The 14,611-nt window shown below is 42.6% G+C and overlaps 1 protein-coding gene and 1 long non-coding RNA gene across 2 annotated transcripts; both read right to left on the reverse strand.

The window, feature by feature from the left end:
- Positions 1-2,461: 2,461 nt before the first annotated feature.
- Positions 2,462-5,000, reverse strand: LOC146681801 (uncharacterized). The gene is made up of 3 exons (XR_014917948.1): positions 4,436-5,000; positions 3,994-4,132; positions 2,462-2,683 (listed from the first exon to the last, which is right to left on the reverse strand). It is a non-coding gene; the product is annotated as an uncharacterized LOC146681801 (long non-coding RNA).
- A 5,385-nt stretch (positions 5,001-10,385) lies between these two features.
- On the reverse strand, positions 10,386-14,063 carry LOC146681802 (nucleoside hydrolase-like). Its single transcript, XM_085449214.1, has 8 exons — positions 13,932-14,063; positions 13,093-13,270; positions 12,825-13,004; positions 11,915-12,026; positions 11,662-11,798; positions 11,434-11,511; positions 11,124-11,216; positions 10,386-11,032 (listed from the first exon to the last, which is right to left on the reverse strand). The coding sequence occupies exons 2-8, from the start codon at positions 13,267-13,269 to the stop codon at positions 10,853-10,855; spliced, it is 957 nt and encodes a 318-aa protein (XP_085305340.1). The 5' UTR covers position 13,270; positions 13,932-14,063; the 3' UTR covers positions 10,386-10,852.
- Positions 14,064-14,611: the final 548 nt, after the last annotated feature.

Genomic DNA, 14,611 nt, shown 5'->3' on the forward strand with positions numbered 1-14,611 from the left:
GGGGCCCGTTCAGCCTCACGCCGCATCAGCTGGAGGGCCCGAGGAGCCTGTCCAGCCGCCACCTGCGACCGCCTCGTCGTCGCCTGGTCCGGCTGCATCTGCCTGTGCTTCTGCTACGCCTGGTCCGGTCTCAGCCTCTGCTTCTGGTCCAGCTTCGGCTTCAGCCTGTGCTCCGCCTGGTCCAGCCTCAGCCTCTGCAGCTCCGCCTGGTCCGGCCTCAGCCTCTGCAGCTCCGCCTGGTCCGGCCTCAGCCTCTGCAGCTCCGCCTGGTCCGGCCTCAGCCTCTGCAGCTCCGCCTGGTCCGGCCTCAGCCTCTGCAGCTCCGCCTGGTCCGGCCTCAGCCTCTGCAGCTCCGCCTGGTCCGGCCTCAGCCTCTGCAGCTCCGCCTGGTCCGGCCTCAGCCTCTTCGTCCTCGTCTGGTCCGGCCTCAGCCTCTTCGTCCTCGTCTGGTCCGGCCTCAGCCTCTTCGTCCTCGTCTGGTCCGGCCTCAGCCTCTTCGTCCTCGTCTGGTCCGGCCTCAGCCTCTTCGTCCTCGTCTGGTCCGGCCTCAGCCTCTTCGTCCTCGTCTGGTCCGGCCTCAGCCTCTTCGTCCTCGTCTGGTCCGGCCTCAGCCTCTTCGTCCTCGTCTGGTCCGGCCTCAGCCTCTTCGTCCTCGTCTGGTCCGGCCTCAGCCTCTTCGTCCTCGTCTGGTCCGGCCTCAGCCTCTTCGTCCTCGTCTGGTCCGGCCTCAGCCTCTTCGTCCTCGTCTGGTCCGGCCTCAGCCTCTTCGTCCTCGTCTGGTCCGGCCTCAGCCTGTGCTTCGCCTGGTCCTGCCTCGTCTGGTCCTGTGCCCACCAGGCCATGGCCAGCACGCCTGAGACTGGAGGGCCGCCGCTGCCTTCCGCGCGGTCGGCCCCCTGAACTGCTCCGTTGTCTCCTTCGCCGCCGCCGTTGCCTTGCGCGCGGCCGGCCTCCTGAACTGTTTCCACGTCGCCGCCGTTGCCTTGCGCATGGTCGGCCCCCTGAACTGCTCTGTTTGGGTTGTTTTCTTGGGCTCCGGTGTTTGCTGTGCTCTTCTTTTGTTTTCTGTTCCGAGCCCTCCGTCCTGGGCCCCCGCCGCCCGCCCTGGGTTGTTTTCTGTTTGGTTTTGTTTTTCTGTGTTTGGGCTGTCTGGAGCCAGCCCTTGAGAGGGGGGGGGGTACTGTCACGGTCCTGGGTCTCCTGACCCAGCGTTTTTAGTTCTTTGTGATTTTTGTATTATTGTACTTGTGTGTGTGTGTGTGTGTGTGTGTGTGTGTGTGTGATTTATTCTATGGCTTCTAGTTTTGATCCCTTGCCCTTCATGTCTCTCTGTGTCCCCTCTGTTCTGTGTAATTGTGTGTCTTTGCATGTTTGAGTTTCTTGTTTTCTGTCACTCTGCATTGTGCATTATGTTCTCATGGTTTTTTTTGTTACTCTCTCTAGTCTAGTCTCTTGTGTTCCCAGCTGAGTATTTCCCTGTGTATTTTGGTTCTTAGACCTCTGCCTTATGGTTTATGTCTCTGTATTTCTTAGTTGCTGTCTCCACTGTGTCAAGTTCGCGTCTCTGTGTGATACTTCCTGTTTTACTTTGATGGTCCGTGTCTCATGTGAATGCGTCCTGCTTTGCTTGTCCCCTCGTTACTTCCCAGTGTATTTAAACCCTGTGTTTCTCTGAGTCAGTGTCGCGTCGTCCCTCATGCTGTGTGGATCTCCCTGTGTGTCTCTCTGTGAGTTTTCCAAGTTCCCAGTTTAGATTAGTTTGTATGTTTTTTTCCCTGCCAGCAAATAAAGCTGAGTTTTGAGTTCACCTCCCTGAGTCTGAGTCCTGCACTTTGGGTCCAACTCCTGCCTGCCGCACAGCGATTCATGACAGAAACAGCTCATGTGTGTTCAGTGAAATGTGTGTGATCATGAGACTAGTCATTGACATCGTCCAGACTGTAAAAGTATCACAGAAACAGTCACCTTTGGCACTGCGTCACAAGCCAGCCATGGCTGATGACAGAATCACTGAACAAGTGGCAGCATGTTACTGTTACGACATGTTAATGCTTTGGACCACAAACTCAAAGCAACACGAGCTTCAGGAATCGTTCGATGTTCTGTGATTACTTTGCAGTTTTAGAGAGATTCAAATTCATTGTGTGTTTAGCTACAGGTTAACAGTCTTCACAGCTAAGTTTTGCTTCCACCAAAGAGAAAAGAAAAAATAATATTAGGGGCTTTCCTGAACATACTTAACACTAGTTGTTAGCCGTCTAAGACCAGAATGTCTCTTGCAAAGTGTACAGGTAAATTATTTTCACAATCAACTGCAACATATCTGTTAGTGAGGAGATTACCAGTATACTGGCATCTGGGTTTTCTGGCTCCCTCCTTCCTTAGTTCACACTTAACAACTTTGAACTTCTTGTGACTTTTTGTCATTTGAAGTGTTTCATCAAATATTCCCTCAACACATGTTTTTGATCTCACTTGGATTATCAAGGATGAACGTGTTGGTATCTTTACAGCTGTTGTCAACATTGTAGATCTGTTTCCTTCTTATAACCGTATCACAATCCATTGCAGTCATCTTGGCATTTATGTGCTGTCTTCTAAACTGGCCATAGCCGTCTTCTTCAAGCGTTGAACTCTCAGTGGCAATGAGCAGCAAACAGATAAACAGGATCCTCATTATTACCTGGTGAAGAAAAAACAGAAACAATATTCTGAGAATTTTATCCAGAAAAAGCACAAATTATTGCAACAAATATGTAATAAATTTGAGTCTACATGCTAACTTGTGGTTCCTAAAGTAGAATGGGAAGTGATAGGTTTGTAGCATAAACCACAGTTTACTACACAGCAAAAATCAAGACACAAGTAGGCAAAGTTCTTTGTGTTACTCATGCATGAGAGAGACCTGCCTGGAGCCAAGTGTCTCTCTGAAGAGGAGTGAACGCACCCCCCTCTTCATGCTACACAGAGTTGTTACAGACCTCCTAGGATGAGACATTCTTTCAATCTACAAATGAATATATACTTCTAAGCATATATAAATATATATTTCTAAGCATAAATGACAATCCAACAATACAAATCTAACAGGAAGCAGAGGCTTCAACTATCACCCAGCCCTCTCCTGTTGAGCCTGCTCCTATTCTGGCTTCAAGCCCAGCAAGAAGCGTCGGATCAGCTGCTGAATGATTGCTTAGTTACTTTGCTTTTGTCTTTGGGTGCTCAGGGACTTCTCATACACTCCTTCCCCTTCATTCATATTCTACTGTTACATACACTATGTTGCCAAAAGATTCTGTTCCTCTGCTTTCACACACACATATAAACTTGAATTACATCCTATTTTTAATCCATATGATGTCGACCTCCCTGTAAATGCTTTCCACAGCGTTTAGGAGTGTATGGGGAATTTATGAGGTCAGCCACTGATCTCACACATTAACTTGCAGTCTCTGCTCTATTTATGAGCAGTTCTTTCAGGTTGAGATCAGGACTCTGTGCAGGCCAAACTCGCTCATCCATGTCTTTATGGATCTTGTTTTGTGCACTGGTGTGCAGTGACGTTGGAACAGGAAGGGGCCATCCCCAAACTGTTCCCACAGACTATGGAGCATGAACGTATCATAAGTGTTTTGGTGTGTAGAAGCATTAAGAGTATCTTTTACTGGAACTAAGGGGCCGAGTCTTAAATTGCTGTTGAATCTAAATGTCTTATAGTGAGACACATTAGAATTTTGATTTTGTCTTTTCACAAACTGATCGCCAGCCAGAAATCTTTACATCACACAATGAAACAATTTGCAAGAACTTAAACGTCGACTCGGACATGAAATCATCATAAATGTAAACGCTGGAAGCTTTCCTCACATCTCCTCGTGTATTGTGGCTTGGTCTGTAATAACAAATCTGCACTGCACATCTGAAAACGAATAAAACTCAACTCAAGAACCTCACGACCTTTGCTGCACTAAAAGGCATCCAGCATGAGATTACCTTATTTTTGCTTCACTGATGAGTGAATGAGTGGTTGTTGGTTGGTTGGTTGGTTGGTTGGTTGGTTGGTTGGTTGGTTAACCTGCAGCGGTTCAGGCACAAGTGGGTCGTGTGGAGCAGCAGGTGAAAGGCTCTGAAGCTGGCGAAAGATTACAATAAATCAAATACATGACTGAATAGGCAACATCTGATAGTCAGTGTGAATGAAAATGAAAGATTATCTAACATAAAGACTGGTCTCAAACTGTACATGCATGTAGCTTATGCAGGATTTGTGTGCTCACAGAACCCAGATAATGTCAGCATGTTTTTAAGCCCGTGTCTGGATTGTAAAAGTAGGTAAAGTGTGGCAGGAGCGAGGGTTGTTATACTTCCTTGGAGGTGTAGAACATGAGCCTGTTGAGAATTAAATATTTTTATTGCACAAACAAAACATTCTTACCAAATGAGGAGCGAAGACTCGAGATGAGCAGAGTGTAGCTGAGACACGCTGTTACGTTCAAGTCAGTCAAACTGGAACAAAGAACACTTGGTTCTTGTCACTTTCATTTTTATACATTTCAGCAGCACCGCCTTATGTAATCATTTAAATTATCACCTACATCACCAGTGCACCAGTTCTAAGAAAATGTACCACTTCTCTGTTTGTGTTTCAGAAACTTAATGCAACATGACCACAGCATCACGCAAATGTAGTTTGTCACTCATAGCTGGCTTTTCTACTGTTTTACGAAAAAAAAAGTTTTCTTGCATATTTGCAGGCCAAACAATCAGGTTGAACGATCAGGCTTGACGCCTCCATTTCTACCTGTTCGTGTTTCCAAAGTAGAATCACTGTGGCGATCGCTTTAAAGGCTGGCTTTCATTGTTACATTGTGTTCATACCTAAATACTAAGAGAAAGTTCATATGTGTGTCCTCATTAGGACCGGGATTTGTGTTGGTGTGTGGGACTGTTTCCTAAGGTTTATACTGTTACTGGTTATAATGTGACAATGTGTTTCAGCTATTTTACAGAGTAACACAAAAGTAGAATAAAATAGAATAATCCTTTAATTGTCCCACAAGGGGAAATTTGGTTGTAACAGCAGCCAAAAAGACAAATATACAAACAAACAGTACACAGGACACAGAACAGAAACATACACAATTTTTCTTACATATTTACATTAAGGACAATGGTTACTATAAACAGAGAGTACTGTACAGTTATTAAATTAAATAAAAATAATTACAGGTAAGAGGCAAACCAGGTTGTAGTGCGAATTGGTTAATTAACTAACTTATTGCAGTTACAGCATTGATGTAAACATCTATGTTTGTTGGGAGCAGTTCTGATTGTACAGTCTGACAGCTGCAGGGAGGAAGGACCTGCGGAAACGCTCCTTCATGCATCTAGGATGCAGCAGTCTCTCACTGAAGGAGCTCTGCAGTTCAGCAACATCTACATGCATGGGGTGGGAGACTCTGTCCATCAGAGATGTTATTTTGGCCAGAGTCCTTCTGTCTCCCACCACCTGCACTGGGTCCAGGGTGCATCCCAGAACAGAGCTGGCCTTCCTGATGAGTTTATCCAACCTCTTCCTCTCAGCTGCCGATAAACTGCTGCTCCAACATACCACACTGTAAAAAATGACAGATGTAATGAGTAAATAATGCATTGCAATACTTTTAAGAACACTGTTCTGTGTAATGCATTACTTTTTTGACTAGGTTCATGTTTCCCCAGTATTGAACTCTATAAGAACGGGCGATGCCTCCAACATGCACAAACATTTGACCCACAGCATGCAATTCATCTGCATGAATGTAATGCCTTTAATATGCTGCTTAGAGATGGTTGTAGATCTCAACGTGGAGCCAGTTACAACCCAATAAGAATCAATAAGAGAATCATATTGATAAGTGATATTGAGAATGCCATCCCTACCTGCTTGTGTGTCACCCTACTTGCTCATAGGGGTTCATATAATTGTTGGGTCTTCTGTTGTCCTTGTATTACTGTAGGGTTTTATCGTACAATATAAAGCACATTTGTGATTTGGTTCTATAAAAATAAAGTTTAATTAAAAATAATATTTTTTCCGCTGTGCCTTGGCTCAGCTGGTTTCTCCTTTTGGTAATAACCTCTCCATCTCTGGAGAAAAACCCTTTCACGTGGTACTAAGTAGGCAGGGGTTTAAGGGTATCCCACGGAAAGCCTGTAAAGATTTGGATAGATGCACCTCTGCTTAGATTATATAGATTAGGTGTTGTTGTACCCCAGTTGCTTGGCACACACACAAAAAGAGGTGAAAAAGGTGAATCTCCAACATGAGCAGAAGAATTTTGCAGGGATCCAATAGCACATACAGTGGTCCCTCACTGTTTCGCTGATTTTTTCTTTTTTGTTGCATTTTTTATTTATTTTTTTAAGTGCATTGTATTCTGCGTCCTGACTGGCTGTAGACAATTAGACCATTGTCAATCAATCTCGTGTTGTGTCTCCTGTACAGTACAGAATGCGTTCAGCTGGTCAAATTTACATAAAGCTTCGATCGCTAGCAGTGTGACTCTGACGTGCTGTACTGTATGTTTGTAAGTTTTCTCCCCAACAAACACAACAATGTCGACAAAACATCGTCACCGGCGGGTGCCTTTGGTTTCCTTCTATAACACTGGACTTATTTTTCTACAAGACTTTGAGAGTGTTCAAACAAGAGAGAAAAGTGTGAAAATGTTCATGCCTGCCTGGGAAAAGTGTATAAAGTGTGTAGTGAGGGGTTTTACAGCCTTAAAACATCTATAATAATTGTAAAAAATAAAGTTGGCTACTTCATGGATTTCATCTATCAGTGACTCCTGCGATAAACCAGGGACCACTGTATATGGTCATTAATCACACCAGCACTCAAACCACTTTCTGAAACAGCAAGACTCTAATAATTTTCTTATCAGAGACATTACTCACTCTTAAATAAGCAAGCCTGGACTGTGGCACTTTGGTACTTGAAAAACAACTACACTTCATTTAGATAGAAAAAAACTGGGTTATATTATAAAGATAAGAACACAAAACATGGGGTGCAGACTGCATTACATATATCATTGTTTCATTCAACTTTTAAGTTCATTTTTGAAGAGCGTATATAAATATATTAGGGCATCTTTCATTAGCATGATACGCCACTCTATCGAGAGTATTCTGTCTGCCTGTCTGGTAACCCTGTATGGCAATTGTAATGCTCTGGTCTGCAAAGCTTTAAGGAGGGGGGTCAGAGAAGCACAACAATCACCATGTCTGAACTGCCAGCAATCCAAGACGTCTACAGACAGCGCTTTAGAAGGAAGGCCCAGAGGATCCTCTCTGATCCTGGCCAGACATCCTTCACGCTCCAGCTGTCACACAGAAGGTACAGGAGCATTCGGACCTGCACCGGCAGATTCTGGGAAAGTTTCACAAGCCATCAGGCTGCTGAACTGCTGAAATATTGGACACTGAACTCATTCCTACGTAAAGACAGACTTCATTTGATCACCACAGAATTTGTTTGTGTTCACCTCATTTGCCAAAACCTTAATGTAACTTTTTCACCTCTGCAGTGGAGTTTAGTCTGAGGACACTCAACAAAAAGCTACTGCTATTGCTACAATATGCTATTGTAATAGGGTTCTATTTCTTACTCTTATGAGAAGCAAGAGTGAACTTGAGGATCAGGCTGTACGTGTCTGTCAATGGTTGGCATCTCAACGACAGTTCCTACAAACTGTTGTTCAACACAAACCGCTGCAGGGCTGAAGCATGTTTGTGAAAATGTTAACTCATTATTATTACAGGCTGTTCCAAACTGCATTCTTGACACTTGATTCAGCAGGTGTGAAAGGTAATCCTGCAGTATATTTTGCCACTCACAGTTGACAATACACCTGTGTTTGCTAACATCTTGCTTGACATGTTTGCATGAGGAGATTTTGGTGGAAAGTAACCAAACATAAAGACTAGTTCATACGATTTTGAGGAAGACTTAAGAAAAGCTTTCTTTTTGCTTACACGTATATGATTTAATTCAAAAATGAAATAACTCTGTGTTATTGTAAAGTGTGGGACCACATTTAGTAATTTAAAAGGTGGCTGAGTGCTGTTTAAGTGAACTGTCTGATCACTGGAGTTCAATCATTAAACCTTTTAATAACTAAAAACAGAAAGATTTATGTAGCTTTAACTCACACATTTCATGCCACAGAGTAAAATCCATGCATAAAAATGAACTATTCTTTTTTTTTTTTTTGCCTGTCCCATTTGGTTCTTTAGCCGTCAGAATTGTTGCCTGAAGACCAACAAGGATACCAATGGATTTACTTTGCCAAATGGATCATCACGGCCTTGCTGTATTGGTCCCTTTGATCGACTTTGTTGTTATTATTTATTTTATTTTATTTTCAGTTGTTACAGACGGGACAGACATGACTGAGGGATAGGAAAGGGAGAAATAAAGATGAAGCAAAAGAAAAACAGAAGGGAAGAGGGGCAGTGAGAAGAGGAAAAAAAATCTCCTGGATCACCTGTTGAGAGAGAAAGAAGAGAAAACAAGCAAAAAAAACAGAGCAACATACTAAACACAACACCATCACGTTAATCTAGCTAAGTGTAAACAGCAGTAAATACTAAATATTGAATGTTGTTGTGTAGCAAGCAGGACCGACAGCGCACAATGTGCTTGGAAGTAGCAGCCAATAGAGGTGTAGTTTATGTCTATGAACAGTGAACACCCGTGTGCACACCTGTGTGGATCAGCCTTTTGTATTCAAAAGGTTTCCCCATATAATGGTCTGCAAGCGGATGTAGAGAGCCATAGCCCTGTCCCCCAGGGCATGAAGCAGGCATGGAGGAGATCCAGGCTCCAGACATCCAGAGTGCGAGAGCCCAAGGAGGACCACCGGAGGGGCATCCGTGCCACCCTCCTGGGAAGAGCTGAGGAGAGCCCCAGATGAGGGCTCACCCAATAGCCACGGAGCAGAAGCCAGAGGGGGCTGCACTGGCGTGCCCGCCAGCTCTGCCGGCAGCCAGCTGTGCCAGAGTGAACCGAGCTGCAGGCCCAGAGGCCGGAGGCCCGAGGGCCCCCTTTGTCCCGGAAGAGGCCTGTCCGAGCAACAGGGGCCAGGCCCCGCCAAGTAGTTACCGGGAGTGAGCTGGTACATACCTGAGCGCCCAGCCCCGGACACCAAGAACCACCAACGCACCGACCCCTGAGGGCATCAGTCACCGGCAGGGAGTGTGGTGAGGGGAGATAGGCCTCCACACTTTGGAGGGCCTGGGAGTTCCCAGAGAGGTGGAGTGTAAGACCCGACCTGACATATAGACACAGACAAACAGGCACACAGACACAAACATGCATTCCCACTCTCATGCACACATATACAAATACTCAGCACTCACCCAACGTAGGGATAGACATACATGGACACTGTACACACAATCACATTCCCCAAACAAACTCTATACCCCGGGTCCAGGTACCCTCGCCCCTAGAGGGGGAAATGGTACCTAGGTCCAGGAGATGTTACCCTTTCCCCCGGGGTGGAGGCAAGCAGACCTCCACAGGTTCCGCAGCAGCAGAGAGGCCCCGCATCCCAGATCCCAATCGAATGGCCAACACCTCCTCCCAGTCCCCCCGCCCCGATGGCCAGCAGAGAACAGGGGTGTGTGAATGAACTTCTCAAATAATTATAGCTTTGAGCAAGTGAGATCTGGTTCCTTGATAGTCACTCACTCAAATAGATAAGAAGATCATCTGATAAGAAAATAAGTGACAGAAATCCAGTCCGTTGTGTACTTATATGAGTGCTTCAAAGTTAGGTTCAGGGTCTGAAGTGGAAATGTGGAGGCCAGCAGACAGGTGATCATCATATCTGGATTTGTTAAACTTCAACAATTACAATGTTTGTTCCAATTCTGTGATTGAATTCTGTACATGGAGTTGGCTCTGATTCTGCAGTCATACTCCGATGATGTTAACTATTTTAGTTACAACATCAAAAACACGGGTAATTTTTAACGCTGACTCACATAGTACCTCCTGATGTATAAGACAATGCAAAAGTACCAATTTCATTTCCTGGTTCATTTCAGTCACTTTATCTTGCATTTGCTTCAAAAGTCTGACATTTTGTCCTGTCAGATTTGCACAGACATCAAGCTGATAGGCTGTGGCCTGTTAACGTGTTAAGTTTAATGGGCTAGGGGTTAGGGTTCATTGATGAGGAGTTAAGGTTGGTGGGTTATGATCTTGGGCAATTTGGCCTTGCAAAACCCCTTACGTCACATGAGCTCCTAGTCCTTTTTTCATTTACTGTAAATTTATTTTGCTGTGTTTATTTGTATGTATGCAGACAAATAAAATCTGTACTTATTGCAGTTTTGTCTCTTATTATATTTTGTGTTTACATTGTAAATGTACATAAAGATATAAGTAATGTGGTGGTAGTACCATCTCATATGGAGAGCAATATGTCTCAAAAACGTGACAAATGTGTACAATATAATCCACAAGTATAAACTAAGGTTTACAAATGTGTGTGCAGTCATTTGTGTGTAACTTTTGAGGACTCACTAGCATGCGCTTCAGTCCACACACAAATACAAAGTAATTTGACCACACATAAAACTATTTTGCAAATGCATATACCTAAACCTGAATAAATACTGATCATTTATGCAGATACATTTGGGTCACAGCATTAACTTTATTTACTACTACACAGTTGAGAACTGGTCAACTTCTTCAACACCAATCTGGACAAACTGTTTCTTAATGAATGTTGTACATGGTTTGTGAGACTGCAACACAAAAGTTTTTATTTGTTGTTATGAATCATAACACTCAGGTCTCAGAGTGTACAGCATCACTCTTTTTGACTGCATTAATCAACATTTCCTTGAACTTCTCCAAGTCGACGTTCTTCATGATGAAGACTTTGTGTTCTTTTTTCAGCTTCTCGTCGCGGTCCAGCACCATCATGCCTCGAGTGTAGATCCCCTGCAACTCCACCGTCACTGCAACCTGAAAGAGTAACAAAATAATTCATTAAACAATGATTTCAGCGAAGATGTTTTACATTGTAACCTGACAAAAAAAAGTTGCAGTCACTCGCCTCTTCACTCTTAGGTATGACTGCATCATTGATGGCTGCAGCCATGGCGTAGGCGTCACAGGGATTAAATTCTTGATGTTTCTGTTCACACTTCTGTTCACACAGTATGTCAGAGGTAATTAGACATCTTATAATATTCTGTAAGTTGTCACCAGTGGGGCACCAAGATTTAAGCAAAAGGGCTGCGAGCATATTTACACAATACTGAAGATGGATTAAATTCATTGCTAACTGGAGCTTATTTTCTTGTACAAAGTGAGGACTTAAGACTTAAATGCTTGATGCTTTGTGTCAATTAATACACTCTTACCTGTCTTGAGATGCGTAAAATCTTTTCCACAAAGTCTGATTTTTCAGTATGTACAGATAACCAGGTGTCACAGAAAGACTAAGGGAAAAAAAGACTGTAAGATATTTTCAAATACCACTTTATACACAAACTCAGTGTTAGCAGAGATCCTTTCAAACTTTAAAACTGTTCAGACATTATTCATTGGAACAGAACTGAAGCCCTCGTTCAGCTTGTTTCCCTCCTCACCCATGGCAGGCAGTTCCAGCAGGTGAACTCCCAGGTAGCGATGTAGGTTGGGCATGTGTAGCGGTCCAACACGATGTAAGCAGCCTCTGGGTCACACACAAAGTTAAACTCTCCACATATTGTGATGTTACCCCTGGCTGCACACAGAAACAAGCACAGTCACACACTCATTCTCATATATATCAGATATTTATAAGACTAAAATCACGAATGGATAATGAGAGACAGAGGAAATACTCTGTGAGGAGACCACCTTCAATGGTTCCCCCCATGATGTAGAGCGCCTTAAGCTTTTTAGGCAAGGAAGGGTCCAACTGCACTGCTGCAGCCAGGTTCATGAGGGGGGCAGTGGATATGAGGATCACCTGGAGGCAGGAGACAGAGTTGAATTGATGATTTTATTGCCTCCTAACCAACCTTTGAGCTGAAAACAAACCCTCAGTTGTAAAATAATAATTTTCCTTGAAAAATTCTTAATATATATGCATCAAGTTTTTAAAAGAATTATTATTGATAAATGTGTTTAGAATGAATTGAGAATTAAACTGGTTTGGTTGGCCCAGTGGTGCAGTTTGTCTATTAAGCACTTGAAACTTCATGACAACTGACAGATAATTTTTATGACTTCCCAATTTAAACTGCATTGAAGCTTCAAGTTATGCTTTTTTATGTGTGTTTGGCAACTTTGTGATACTTCGCAACGAGTTGGCTTCTTTCACATCAAGTGCATTGTACCCTTTGCAATCCATAACCAACAGATGATATCATTGTGTCTACATCCATTTTTACTGGTCACCATGAAAAAGCAATTAAATCATTAGCTCTGGGTAAAACAAGTTTTTATTAGTCAAGTGATGCAATTTCATCTGTGGGAGTTCAACAATTTTCAGCTAAATGTCAACATATTTTTTAGGAAGACTTCAAGGCATGTCTGCTGAAATAATCTGTGACTGGGCCTTTAAATAAAACGTTTGATCAGAACCACAAACCATTTATAAAAAGTGGGTAAATGTATTCATGTATTTTGAGATCACCTACTTCTCCACACAGCATTTTTACCCAACCCCTGTGTAAGCTACAACGTTCTTAGTGTACACATATCACAGGAAAATGAGGCTCTCAATTTTCATTCATGTAAGAAGCTTAATGGTGCAGACACTCACCTCTTTATCATTTGCGTTCACAAGGTCAACAATGGCCTGTTTGGCTTTTTTCTGCTGCACCAGATCCAGGCTTGGTGCGTGTGGATCTGGAACGTCCCCAAACCCGTCTGATCCAAAGAAATTATCTGCATGGTTTTCATGGTCCACCAAAGGCTTTGAGCAGCCACGGTACACTGGAATCTGTATGAGTATTATATGCTGGATGTAAGAACATATCTACGAACATATTCGTGTAGAAGGGCTCTCTTACAGCGTGACACAAACTTACGTCCAGCCTGTCGCAGACTTTCAGGACACGAAGGACATTTCTGAGGACATTCTCCACAGACGTGTTGCCATAGCAGCAGGTGATCCCCAAAACTTCCACATCAGGTGTGGAGAGGGCCATCATGATGGCAATAGCATCATCCACCCCAGCATCCACATCAATGATGAGCTTCTTCATCCTGTGTTTAACCACAGGATTCAAACCTGAAGAGTGATTATTTCTAATAATAATCCATTTTTGACCACATGTCTAACTGTAGCCTATCTCAGCTGTCAGATGGAGGGAAAGAGGCAAAAACACAGATAACTACAAATATTTTAAATAAACACAATACAGTGTTTTTCTCTTCACACTCTCAAAACCTTTCTCTCATAGCATAACTACATGTTTTGTAGCTTTCCTAAATATGAAGGTTAGATTGAAAGACTGCTTCAACTGTTTTATGGTAGAGGCAGGAGAATGTTTTAGATACAGCATTAAAATGTGTAGTGTTCAGTACAAATATCATAATTAGATCAGCTTTTAAAATATCTGGGATCTTCATTTTACAATATATATGAAAATAGTCGCTTGCACAAAGATTTTGAAAAATGTTCATGAACAGGTAATTGACCTGCATCTGATTGTGGCAAGGTTAAAGAATTTTAAACAACAGTTTCCATTGTCAAAAAACAAATCAAAACACCACAAAATTATGCTTTTAGGTGCAATAAAAAGAAAGAAAGAAAAAAATAAGTGATTTCTGGGGGTTTTAAGAATTACATTTTAAAGATATGTTAACCTTCACAAATACTGTGAGATTCTGAAATTATTACTGAAATAAAATGTAAAATACTCACCTGGTAAATGGATTCTGGCAGATGTTTAGAGCTTGGTGATTGGAGCTGTGATAGCTGAATGCTATCAACTGAAGAGCAGCCAGCTTTATATAAGGAAGTGTTACATAAGTACATGGCTAACTCCACCTTCAGATATGCTGTAGGTGTTACAAATTTAGCTTGAGATTTAGATTGTCCAAATTTCCACTTGCTTGAATAAAGTGAAAAAAATATTTTTGTCATGTAAATGAACAGCATTTAAAAAAAATCACGCACAGAGAGGTGGGTTGGGAAAGTAGATTCTTAAGGTGTAACACTTGTATCCTTTGGTATCGACTAATGGGTGTTATCTTTGTATTAATGTTTAAGAAGACGGTTACAAAAGTGCTACCTGCTAAATTATGTAAAAAGTGGCACACTAAGATAGACATTTTCACTTTTTATTGTCATGCAGCAACAATTTAGATAATTAGAATTAGAATCAAATATTTAGAACATATACTAGAAGGAACAGAATTTATTTCATTTGACGGACTAGTTACACAATATGGGATCAACAAGAAAAGATTTTTAGAATATCAACAAATTAAATCCATAGTAAAAAAGAAATTTAAACCGGGTCAAGTTGAACTACAAACACCACCAAGTGTGGTTCAATTTCTTACTCTTAAAACCCCCAAATTACTATCCAAAATATACAG

This window comes from Copadichromis virginalis, linkage group LG23, assembly GCF_057382275.1.
Source record: "Copadichromis virginalis isolate Kocher_CV1m ecotype Utaka linkage group LG23, C_Virginalis_male_GT1.1, whole genome shotgun sequence".
In the NCBI taxonomy this organism is placed as follows: domain Eukaryota; kingdom Metazoa; phylum Chordata; class Actinopteri; order Cichliformes; family Cichlidae; genus Copadichromis; species Copadichromis virginalis.

What these genes read in the sequence shown, in the direction of transcription:
- LOC146681802 (XM_085449214.1), bottom strand. Translation starts at nt 13,269, where the DNA reads ATGAAGAAGCTCATCATTGATGTGGATGCTGGGGTGGATGATGCTATT. An exon ending in CATGGGGGGAACCATTGAAG is followed by an intron (nt 11,799 to 11,914) that starts GTGGTCTCCTCA and finishes TTCTGTGTGCAG; the next exon opens with CCAGGGGTAACATCACAATA. An exon ending in TCATACCTAAGAGTGAAGAG is followed by an intron (nt 11,033 to 11,123) that starts GCGAGTGACTGC and finishes TTACTCTTTCAG; the next exon opens with GTTGCAGTGACGGTGGAGTT.